This window comes from Haliotis asinina, chromosome 9 (genome assembly GCF_037392515.1).
Source record: "Haliotis asinina isolate JCU_RB_2024 chromosome 9, JCU_Hal_asi_v2, whole genome shotgun sequence".
NCBI lineage: Eukaryota > Metazoa > Mollusca > Gastropoda > Lepetellida > Haliotidae > Haliotis > Haliotis asinina.
The window spans coordinates 40,072,379-40,085,491 of NC_090288.1; the positions used below are offsets into that span (position 1 = coordinate 40,072,379).

The 13,113-nt window shown below is 39.9% G+C and overlaps 1 protein-coding gene across 1 annotated transcript in view; it reads right to left on the minus strand.

Moving 5' to 3' along the window:
* LOC137297118 (TBC1 domain family member 30-like) overlaps positions 1 to 10,797 on the minus strand; it is a 125,202-nt gene extending 114,405 nt beyond the window's left edge. The window contains exon 1 of the mRNA XM_067829111.1: positions 10,290 to 10,797. Coding sequence (XP_067685212.1) covers positions 10,290 to 10,710 — 421 coding nt within the window. The 5' untranslated portion in view covers positions 10,711 to 10,797. The remainder of the gene's footprint in view (positions 1 to 10,289) is intronic.
* Between the last annotated feature and the right edge of the window lie 2,316 nt (positions 10,798 to 13,113).

A 13,113-nucleotide genomic window follows, 5' to 3' on the forward strand; every position in this document is an offset into this window, starting at 1 on the left:
TTGGTATGTGCGTGTGTGTATGCATGGTTTAAACCACTTTTAGCATTATTCGAGCAGCATCACTGTCAGGGACAACAGAAATAGGCTTCACACTTTGTACCCATGTAGGAGATCATAACCCAGGTTTTCGGCATGAAGAGTATATGCTTTAACCAATGAGTGAGTTAGTGAGCTCATATTTAACATCACATCAGCAATATTGCAGCCATATCATGATGAGAACAATTAATTATAAAAATACAAATAAATTAATAGCACATATATTGTAAAAACCCTTTAACCAATGAGCTAGTCAACCACCCAAACAGTGATTAAAACTAACAACTAGCTTCACATGTTCCCATGTGGGGAACTGAATCCCAGATGTACTTTTGCATATTAAGCTGGGAATGTATTCAAGTCTTTACTTTCTGAAATTCAAATGTGCAAAATTCATCAAGATCTGTCAGACGCCCTGACACACATCATTGTATTCCAACTGTCTACATTGATGCTCATGCTGTTGATCACTGGATTGTCTTGGAAAGTGTCAAGGACAGTGACTGAAACCGACACAATTCAAATATACAACACTCTATCCACTGTGATCGTGCCTCATCCTTGCAACTGATCTTGTAACAAGCGCGGAAGACAACTCTGTAGTCCATTCGGCTCAAAAGCAGACCGACGAATTGCAGTCATGCTCGAAAACTAATAAACATAACATACTCAATGAAACGCTGATCATAATCAGAACATCATACCAACTCTATGAGGTTTTGGGCAATTATTTTGGAAAATCATAGATACATATTTCATACTATACACCTGGAAATTAATTAAGCGACACCAAAATCAATGTGACATAAAAAATGTTTTACCGGAGAAATTCAAATGATCATTCTCGCATATAAAATATGACCCTTTCTGAATACCATAATGTGAAGGTGAAGGAGTTTTGCTGATTTGGTGTTGCACAGAATGCATGTGAATCATGCAATCCTCATCCAGGTGAAAATCTAGTTTTTGTGATTGAACTTGAGAGTGTCACCATCCTGTCATAGAGTGTCAGAATATTGTTTAAAATCATTATGGCTCGTCGTAGGGTGTCAGACAACTTGAGATGGCAAATTATTGGTATGAGGAACGCTGGGTTAAGTTGCAGAGAAATCGGACGTCAAATCAATCGACACCATTCAGTTGTTGCACGATTAGTGCAGAAACATGGAGTAACAAATGACGTTAGAGACAGGCCACGTCCGGGACGACCACGCAAAACCAGTAGACGTGAAGATGCAGCGTTGTTGCGTCTTGTAAGGCGACATCCCTTCATGAACAGCACTGTCCTTAAAACAGAGTGGTTACGGGGTAGGGCGATATCCACTAGAACCATCAGGAACCGGCTAAAGGCGGCAGGATACATGGCTAGAAGACCTATCAGACGTCCCACGTTGACTAGGAACCATCGTGCAGCTCGTTTACAATGGTCGATACAACGTCAACGCTGGAATCTTGCGTCCTGGAGAAAAGTCCATTTCTCTGATGAGAGCAGGTTCTTATTGCACGTTGTTGACGGCCGCTTAAGGGTCTGGAGACGTTCAAACATGGCAATGGCAGAATGACACATTGCCGAGACCATTCCATACGGTGGAGGGTCCGTCATGGTGGGGGGTTGCGTCTCCCATGACTGCAAACTTGATCTGGTCATAGTGCAGGGGAATTTAAACGCACTTCGATATCAACATGAGATCTTACAAACAAGTGTTGTTCCACATTTTGACAATCACGTGTTGGCAGACCGTCCAATTTTCATGGATGACAACGCCAGGCCCCACAGAGCACATGCCGTCGTCGATTTTTTACGTCAAAACGCTGTGGAGACAATCCCATGGCCAGCCAGAAGTCCTGATCTCAATCCGATTGAGCATATTTGGGATATGCTAGGCCGACGAGTTCGACAACGAGACCCCCCTGTACAAACGGTATGTGAACTGGAACTTGCACTGCATCAGGAATGGGCCAGACTCCCTCAACGTCAGATTCAAAGACTGATACAGGGAATGAGGAGACGACTTGAAGCAGTCGTCCATGTCCGCGGTGGTTACACAAAATATTGACAATAACTATGCTTTCTGACTCTTAAGACACAATTCAAGGATTGCAACATGGCGTTTGCATCCAGAACCATGCCAAATTCCATGCATGACAATAGTAAATTTCAACATGTTTCTGCCAAATTTGAATCTTTTACAATATTGTCTATAACTTAAAATAAAGCCCAATCTGAAACCACCAAAGTGTATCTTTCTTTCAGCTGATGTCTATACTATGCATAAAATATACTGAAACCATTGAATATGTAACATGTTCTTCAATACCAGACCAGCCAACTTGGCCAATCATGAAAAATAGGGTGGCGCTTAATTAATTTCCAGGTGTATATATTAGTACATGCTCACGGTGTGGGTATTTTTCCCTCTCGAACAATGGATGTCCATCTCAACAGCACATCGTATTATCAATCCCAGTGGATCATACAATCTTCCAAGTTAGGAATTTCTATAGATATTTGCCACAGAGTTGAGATTGAATATGATTACACAATGTCATTTAGAAACTGGTCAAATGTAACATATGTTATATTTGGGATTACACTTTCTTGGTAAAGTAACTCGCCATGAACTGTGGAAGTCGCGGTGGCTGAGCGGGTTAAGCACCTGACTTTGTGTGTTGGCGATTAGGTGATTGACTCTGAGGGTGTGGGTTCTAATCATTGATGGGACTCAACTCAAAAAGTACTAGAATTTGTACTTTACCAAGAAAGTGTAATCCCAAATAAATCATACATTGGCATTGAATAGCAGAATCACCAGAATTTCTGATAAAGCCTTGAAGTAACATATCAAGTTTAAAATATTCAATTATGACTTAATATTGTGACAAGATACAAACAGCCATATTGATTTACACTCGAACATGTTGGGTTATCCCGTGTGCAGTATTTCATGATGGCCAGCTATAAACATAAGTCGGCATGTGTGAGTGACGTGATGTGTAGACAAGCAGGACAAATACACTGTAGTTCTATTTGTCAGAACATTCATCATGGCTGACTATAAAGAATGTCAATAGCAGTTAATACATTACTGAAGAACAAATGACAAGGATTTTCCCAAACTTCTTAACTGTTAGTTAATATTGATGATTGTTAATTCAGAGCTAGATGCTTTGTATGTTGACAATGCATGCATTCAACCATCAACTGTGGTTGAGTGTTGGTGTACCAATAGGAAGGCACAACCATATCTTTCAGTGTAGGTAAGAATATGAGAAACCTGAAGCTGAGATTTTCAGCGGTACGTGTACACTGTAGTTCTCAAAGCAACACAAGCCTTAATGCAGCGTTCAAAATACCTCCCTGTCAGACCATCCAGGATATTTTGTGGGCAGGTAAGTTTTGGTTTGGGCTAGCCAGTTTTGCATGTAAGTCTAAATAGAACAAGAGTCATCAGAAGATGACATATCCCCCTGGCCCCCACATATTTGAAAGGACAAATCATCTGACAGTTACTTGATGTTTTCTTTGATTAAGTTTGAATCGTTTCCATGGAAGTCATGAAAAATATAAATGTCATATATAGCTGTAAACAGCAAAAGGCACCACTTCAAGATCTGTATCATATATCTGCCAAGATCTGTTGAAAGATAGTAAATGGTTTTTCAGTTGTGCTCTGGAAACGAAGCCTATCCCTATATTTTGAGACTAAGTCAGAATTATTTCCATGGAAACCAGGAAACATAAAAATGCCCAAACATTGTAAATAGCAAAAGGCACCACTTTGTAGTCTGCTTCAACTATCTGCCAAGATTTGCTGTAAGATATTGAATTAACAAAGCCCACCCCTCCATTTTGAGACAAAATCATTTCCCTTGAAACTGGGAAAATGATAAATCACAAAAACCTGTAAGTAGCAAAAGGCACCACTTCCAGGCATCCCCTACATACCTGCCAAGTTTTGCAGAAAGATATTTAGAAGTTTTTGAGTTTTGCTCTGGAAACGTAGCCCATCCCTCCATTCAAGACTAAGTCTGAAACGTTTCCATGGAAAACCAGAAAATTATCAATCACAAAAATCTGTAAATAGCAAAAGGCACAACATTGGGGTCTGCCATATATATCTAATGAGGGTTGCTGACAGATATTAGGAACGTTTTTAGATGTGCTTCGGAAACGAAACAACTCTCACTTTTGACTCAATTTGAGACTAAGTGGGACTCATTTCCATGGAAACCGAGAAAATCATGTATAAAAAAAACCCCAGTAAGTACCAATAAGCACCACTTTAGGTTCTGACTGATGTATGTAACAAGTTTTGCAGAAAAATATTGAACGGTTTTTGAGTTCTGCTCCGGAAACCAAGCCCACCCCACCATTAGACTAACACCAAAATGTTCCATGGAAAAGGGAAAAAAAATAAAAATGCCAAAACTCTGTAAATAGCAAAAGGCACAACTATAGATTATTATATCTATCGAGTTTGGTCTAAAAATATTGAACGGTTTCTGAGTTATGCTCTGGAAACAAAATGATGACGGACAGACAGTCGGATGGACGGACAGCAGACGGATGAGGTGTTGACTATTACATGCCCGGGGGGGGGGATAAACAGCCAATTGTTTCTCGGGCATCAGCACGTCACTTTTATTTAATCAGACAGAGATAATAAACCAAATGTTAAGCATCAAATACAACAGTGGAATTATACAACTATTATTAACCACGACGACTAATTTGGAAGAATCCAGTCTCACACAGAGCAGAATTTTTCAAATTGTCTGGTACAAAAACCTAAAATGTTTAACAGTCTTCAGATCATCATATTCAACATTTCATAGTGACGATAACGAGTATATTCCAAGTATAAATAGAGTATAACCAGACTCGTTATATCATACTACAGAGGACTGTTGGACACGAATACCTCCTTGGCAAAATAATAAATCAATACTCAAAATTGTCAGACACTTAAGAAAAATACATGATATCACATATATTGGCAATTACCATGATTAGGTCTGATATAATGTCAAACGGTGTTTGTAAATGTTTTGTAGGACAAAGTTAATTTGACTGCTGGAATGTTTGCTAATTTGTCTGTTGTTAAAAATACAGTTTATGATACATCATAGAGGCAAGAGAGCCTGTGTCAAGCAAACCAGTGGTTGACAGTGTGAGTAACATGGTCAGGTCAGGTCGACACTGTATCATCCCAAATCACCAAGTCTCTCCACAATATTTGCTAAGTATGGGACCCGTGAAGATCCAGGTTAGAAATCATCTTCAGTAAGCATGCTTGTCATAAGAGGCGACTCACTGCATCATTGGGTGATCTGGCTCGCTAACTTGGTTGACACATGTCATCGTATCCCAATTGTGTAGATCGTGCTCTTTGTTGATCCCTGGATAGTCTGATCAGGACTATATTATTTACACAGTATACACCCATAGATATGGTATACTGGTGAATGCAGCTTAAAACTAAACTTAAACGAATAAATACAAAATACTTTGTAGCATTTGTTTGTGTTCAAAATTCATTTCCCAAACATTTCCCAGACCTAGAATATCAAATGCTCCACCCATTAGCTATTCACTATAAGCCAGCACTGAATGCTTGGTGTCAGTACACGATGCGTAATTATCTCCGGCGAGACTGTTTCACCAGGTCCATATAAATGCCACTTTGATGATAACCTAGCGTGGTATTCGTACTAACACAATCACCACTCACTGCATCTAGCACCACTGAACTATCAACGCGATCAACAGTTTTCCGTTTGTTTGTTTGATTGTTGAAAAAAACACAGCATATTCCAAAAAGACAGCAGACTGAAATAACCAGCCAATTAACACAATGATTAAGCAGTTGGTTTTGTAAAAATCACTCCGCAAAATTGGGATATCTCTCAGAAAATCAGAAAATTTAAGCATGAATATGTGACATGTAAGCCAGTGAGTGAATATGGTTTTACATCACATTCAGCAATATTCCAGCAATATCACAGCAGGGGAAACCAGAAATGGGCTTTAAACATTGTACCCATGTGAAGAATCAAACCCTGGTCTTCGGCGTGATGAGCAGATGCTTTAATCATTGGGTTACCCCGCCACCCAAATATAGGATAAATGACAATATCTTTTTTTTGTTTGTTTGTTTGTTTGTTTGTTTGTTTGTTTGTTTGTTTGTTTGTTTGTTTGGCTGGCTGGCTGGCTGGCTGGCTGGCTGGCTGGCTGGCTGGCTGGTTGGTTAGTGGATGACAACAGTTTGGTCCAAACCAATCACTGGTAATAATGATGACCGTCTGCTGAGTTGGGATATCAATTAAGTCCCAAATCCAGAGAAACATATCAACCTAGTCATCTGGTACAAGCATGTTTCATGGGAACAATCTGAATCTTAAACCGTGGAGTGAAAATACCAGCAAGAATATATTCCTTGAAGCATCAACATAAGAACAAAATGAGTCCCTGCATCATGTCAACTTTGAAAGTGAATGATCCATGGGTTCTCCAGCAGTGTGGCCAGTCAGGCAGCAGGTTGTACACAGGCTCGTCACATCACTGCCCCGATTCAGACAGACACATTCCTTTAATGGTACATTCTTGATGTAGCTCAGCTCAGACATATCACGTTTACACGACACATTGAGTTTCAGACATCATACGTGTCGAACATCTGTGCTTACTCAACCTATAAATGATAAGTGTTGTTTCACACATCTAGATATTGTAATGATAAATATTACAACTAATTTCTGTGTCTCAAAACCCATAATACAAGAACATCAGTACTGCCTATTCTATTTGATCACTGGTATGGAGATTCTAGAAGCAGTATCACTGACAGATAAGACCTTTCCTTAAGTCTCACATATAGACGGAAGGTGTGTCGGATCGTCACACTGATGAAGTACAAGAGTAAAGGTTTGTTTTATTTTTAACCAGTTTGCTGTGAAATCCGTCTAGCATATGATACTAGTGGGGTTTTCATCTAGGTTACATGGTTCTGTTGGTTACGAAAAAAAATTATCTTATCTACTGAATGAGTGAGCGAGTGAGGTTGCTTCTAACATCCAGTAACATCAATGAATGTCAACCTGATATAGGAAAGAAAGAATAATGTGACCCCAGTCTCTGACATTTACCAGTCCACAAGCACAGGTATGGTTTAGAGTGAATTACATTTTACGCCACTTTTAGTAGTCTTTCAGCAATATCACGTAGGGTACACCGTTGTACACAATGCACCCACGTGGGGAATCAAACCCGGCTCTTCAGCGTGATGAGGGAACGATTTAACCATTAGGCTACCCCACCACCACAGCTATGGTTTTAAGAACCTTAAAACAAAATCTTGTTAACCTCTGAATTTAATATCGCAGATTTCTACAACAGAGAAGGGACACAACATTAAATAGCAACTTTGGGAAAACACCATAATTAACTGTTTTATTGGCTTTGTAGAAGGAGTCAATGATTCAGCGTACTACTTTATGGAAAACTTCTCACTTGCTGCACTGAGTGACGTTTCGGTGTGGAATCCTATCAGGCTAAGAGTGTTTACAGCCAAGTGATGAGAGGTATACTTACATATTATGTTGCTGCAAACATCAGATTAACATTAATAACAACATGTAAGTGAATAACAACGATTAACAAGTGCTACATAATTGGACGAGGCCAGGTGGGGATTAATTACAACTAAATAACATGATCATAAAACGTAATTGTAATGACTTAGAATGTGACACCTGGTCCCCGTTTCCAAAACTTCTCATAGTGCTACAGTTATTGTTTCATTAGGTAATGTTAAACTATAGGAGGTAGGAATGCTACAAGGAAAGTTACTAGATATTAGGCTTTTGAGAGCTCTGTAGGCCTAGAGGTTGGTTAACCACCAAGTGAGAATGTATAGGACATACACCTAATCATGATACAAAGGACAAATATCCACTATATCACTATTATCAGCAGATGACACTGTATAGGAAATAACGTCCAAATTGTATTTAGACATATTTGCTGATTAACTCTTGCACAGCTGCTGCATCATGTTATGAAAGGCAGATAAATTTCCCTGTGTTCAGAGAGATATCTGAATGTAGAACAGGACACAATTCCACTCAGAGTGAGAGAGTTTAGTTTTACGTCATATTTAGCAATATTCTAGCAATATATCGATGTGAGACTCCAGAAATGGGCTTCACACATTGTATCCATGTGGGGAATTGAATCCAGGTCTTCAGCTTGAACGCTTTAACCACTTGGCTACCCCACCATCGCCAGATCCTAGCACTCAAATTGTTAAAGAAAGGGAGTTAACACAAAGATCAAGCAGATCTAGTGCTTTATTACTTGCACTGGTGCAACCCAATATTACAAAGTGCAACCTAGTTATGAGTCCAACTTGCACCAGGTTCAAGTCAGTCTTTGACAAATAAATCAGCAATAAATCTAACATTATAAGCATACATATGTCTGCACATTTTTCTTCTAAATTTTGAATAGCTACGGCACTGAAACATTGCTATTCAGAGACATGTCTGAGCTATAACAGCTCTTGTAACCAGGGATCCGCTTTATCTGTGTTAATATGGTTTCATGGGTAGTACACCAGGGAAATATGTTATGTGCATCAAAACCTCTGACATTTTAACCCACACTATGTTGACCTGGAATTTGGCTGGTACAGCTATGTCTATCTTACGGTGCATGTGCTGCACGTAGGTTAACGTATCTTCAATCGTGGCCTGCCATGTCATCAACTGGGCAAGATGTCTACACAGTACATGTGGTGTCATAAATACATGTGATAATGCAGACGAGAGATTTTTCCTTATAATACATTTGCTGTGTCTGAAAATGTACCTCCTTATGTCAGCCCTCTGACAGTCATCCCATCTTGCGCAAAAACATTTGATCAGGGAGTGAGTGAGTGAGCTCAGTGTTACACAACATTCAGCAATATTTCAGGTATATGGCTGAGGTCTATAAATAATCAAGACTGGACCAGAAATTCTAGTGAATTGGGAACTGATGCATCAACCAAGTCAGTGATCCCGTTAGTCACTTCTTACAACAAGCATAGTCACCATCTGTGGCAAGAATGGGTTGACAGAGAGCTTTTATACGTATCTAGAATCAGAAAACAGGCGAGAGTACAAAGGTTACAGCAATAGATGCGAGAACTCCCAGTCAAAACAACATTTATGAAATACTTATGGATTATGAGAAGTCAGGAATATATTTGCTAAAACAGTCTTGAAATAAGAATGTGAAGATCTGTAACTGTTTTCAGCAATTTAAGGTTTGATAAAGTTTTCAAATAAACCATCAGAAAAAACATATACTTATAATGCTAAGATAATAAATAGCAATAGAAAGGCATAATGCTTTTGAAACGTCAAGTCAAAGTCAAGAATTAAGAATGTGACGGATGCTTTTTTCATTTTATCTATATTCTAGATGATAGAACTTTAAATATATCACTAATATTAGGGCAAGAGGTTACGCACACAAGTTGTGTGGACCATTGGATCTCATAGACTGATGGAGTAGTGAACAAGTTCCCCTGTCCATTATCATTTAAAGTAATTATTTCATTACAATCAAAATATGATGAAACCTCATTAGTCATCTTGTACTATTTATAAGCTTAATACTTAGATCACTGAAAGGGGGCTCAGAGCAACAGCTACTTTTGATGGAATTACCGTTTTAATTTTTGTATACCCCAAGCCCAAACTGGTTTACAAACCATTTAACGTAACAAGAGAGGTAACTGGATCCTGTTCCTGTTCATTGGTTGTGACTGTGAGTAAGGGTTGTTTATATTGAAGTCAAGTTGTTCAATGTGGTTCACTTCCCAAAGTCAGCTGGATTTAGCTCAAATTAATGGTGCATATATTCATAACCTTACAGCTCTTGATTGGGAGCATTTTCAAATGAGATGGTCTTTCGGGTATAGTGTTGTCTACCATAGTACCTGCATACAGACAGCAGTTCAAATCGAACTTTCACTAATATGATCTGTAGCGGTAGCGAAAAGTGACACATTGTGCCCCACTCGTAGAGAGCCTCACGTCAAGTTACATTCAACAGCTTGCCAGCTAATATGGCAGTCTATCCGAAGGTTTACAATGAAATATTGACTAAACATACATAGCACGACATGCATAGCAAGACGAACTACTCTGTGCATTAATTCTAGCTAATGTCACATTCTAAAACTTTCAAAAAGTAAACTTACGTTGGTTTTCGAGAAATGCCCTGCTGAACTGCCTGGCATGGCGACGTTCGTATGGAGAATTCATAGAGTCCCATCTTGAGAGAAACACCTCCGATGTACTGGAACATTCAGTGAAAGTGTCACTGTCGAAGCTATCCCTGTAACTCCCATGCCACCGGTCGTATATTTCATGAAGCAGGCCATCAACGATAGAACCTTGTCTCGATAGTTTGTACCCGAAGCCATGTTTGTTTTCAACTTCGCTGTCCCAAACGCAACCTTCGTTATCCGACGACAAACTTCCACAACTGAGAAACTCTCTTCTTTGGGTGGACTCCAAAGTCACCAATTTGGACGTCGAGGTGGGGTTAGGTACAAATATGTCATCATCTGAATCCGTCAGAGAGGCCCTTGCCCCCCTCGCGACCCCCATCTTCTTCATTTTACTGACATGACAAGCAGCATGTGTGTGTTCAGGAGTCGCGTGTCGCGAGCTGCCCAGGTCCCGTGACTAAACAGGCCACGTTTTGCTGTCTCCGACTCAGCGCTCAAGGTAACAGGTTTTCGCTCATACGGACAATGCATAATCGATACTTTAATGGCTATTGCAACAGCATACCTTGATTTTATATAACTTTTCTATAACTAATGTTACTGTTTGTCGTCACATGTTCCGCCAAACTACGTCATGACGGAAAAAAATCACTACTTTTATCACAGAAGTGTTGAATGGACTAAAATCCATTCACCGAACAGATCAAGCTATCGATTATTTATTTAAACATGTATCTATGTTGATATGCACCGAACCGAAAAATGTTTGAAGTTGCCATTAGGAGTACGAAACATATGATATGAAGAAATGTTTCCCTCAGAAATATTATGACAGTAAGGAAGGCATATGGAAGGCACTTTACATACATCGAGATCAACATACAGAATATCAATCAGACATTTCAATTTTTGCTGGACACTGAAATTTCCATTATATTTTATTTTAAAAGTTTCCAAAGCTGCTGTACAATACAGACGTGTTTATATGTGATTATGAAAAGTCTTAGCTGTCTCCAGCAAGTCAGTGCATTGTACGATCAAGACATTGATTGACACATGTTGATTTCGCTCGGCAACAGGTGACCGTCAACAGGTGCGCGTTCCCAGTGTGGGCAGACATAGATAAGGCTACTTGACATTATGCAACAACACAATCTGACGGGATTACAGTCAATATTGTTCCACTAAAACATCTAACGTGGAGTCTTACATAAACGGTTTACTGGTGGTGTTGTCAAAGGTCTGTCCTTTCACCTGCCTATCGATTCTTGTTTAAAGCATATATTTTCCTAAATATTTTATAAGGCCTGCGTAAAGCCACCTTCTATTATCCAGGTATTTTATTTCAGTTCATCTTTGATCACAATTAGTAACTGAGTGAGTTTAGTTTTGCGCCGCAGTCAGCAGTATTCCAGCTATATGGGGGCAGTCTGTAAATAATCGAGTCTGAAAGAGACAAGCCAGCGATCAAAAGCATGAGCATCAATCAACACAAATGCAAGACAATGACATGTCATCGAGTCTGACCACCCGATTCCGTTCGTTACCTCTTCCTACAAGCATGGGTTACTGAAGATCAGTTCTAACCGGGATCTACCCGTGAAGGTCCCGGGGTAGAATAGGCCTTCAGCAACCCATGCTTGCCATAAAAGGCGACTCAGCTTGTCGTAAGAGGCGACTAACGGGATCGGGTGGTCAGGCTCGCTGACTTGGTTGACACATGTCATCGGTTCCCATTTGCGCAGATCGATGCTCATGTTGTTGATCACTGGATTGTCTGGTCCAGACTCGATTATTTACAGACCGCCGCCATATAGCTGTAATATTGCTGAATGCGGCGTAAAACTAAACTCACTCACTCACTCTAACCGGGATCTTCATGGGTTGATCACATATAGGGGTAAAACAAAACATATACCGCACCTGATAGGTGAGGATGGTGTAAACTGGCTTTCTCTCCCGTGTAAGTGGGTGAGTGGGATTCAACTGTTTTCGACAGTACCCCGCCAACCCGGGAAGATCCGGACCTGGCTAGCTATTCTCGAAACTTTCGTAGCCCTACGAACTTCTTAAGCCCATTCTTAACGCATTCGCTACGATCAAAGTTAAGAATTTTTAGGGCTACGAACGTTTCGAGAATAAGGGCCCTGCTTTTCAGCAAGCCATGCTTGTCGTAAGAGACGACTAACGCGATCGGGAGGTCAGACTCGTTGACTTGGCTGACACATGTAATCGCACCCCAGTTGCGTAGATCGATGCTCAAGATGTTGATCACGGGACGCGTGGCTTTAAACAACAAACAAACGTTTACCAAGCTGGGGAATCACATGAGCAGGGTTATGGTTCTGACAAACCCGGATCCGGGGGTTCTGGGATTCAAACCCGTAAGTCGTACATTCATGGTTTGGTAAAGAGACACAACTCTGCACCATGAATAGCAGCGCCGTAGAGTTATCTGTGACTTATACTGTATCTGAATTTTCATTTCTGTATTCCCTAAAAAAATAACAACCCCATATTTTAAGTTTCACATATGATGGTCATGAAATATACTACTCACACTTTGCTAAGGATTACACAATTCCACAACCTTACGTAAACGTAAACGACTAATAACTGGATAAGTACTAATATGGTAACCCTTCTTTAGGCAAACAATCACCATAATCTAATCTTATGTACTTGATACACGAGTAACCATAGAAATGGTCTTCATGGCAACAATCAATCATTTTGCAAATCATGGAACCAGTCCATGACAAATAAACCTGTCAACAGCAGGTATGGGATC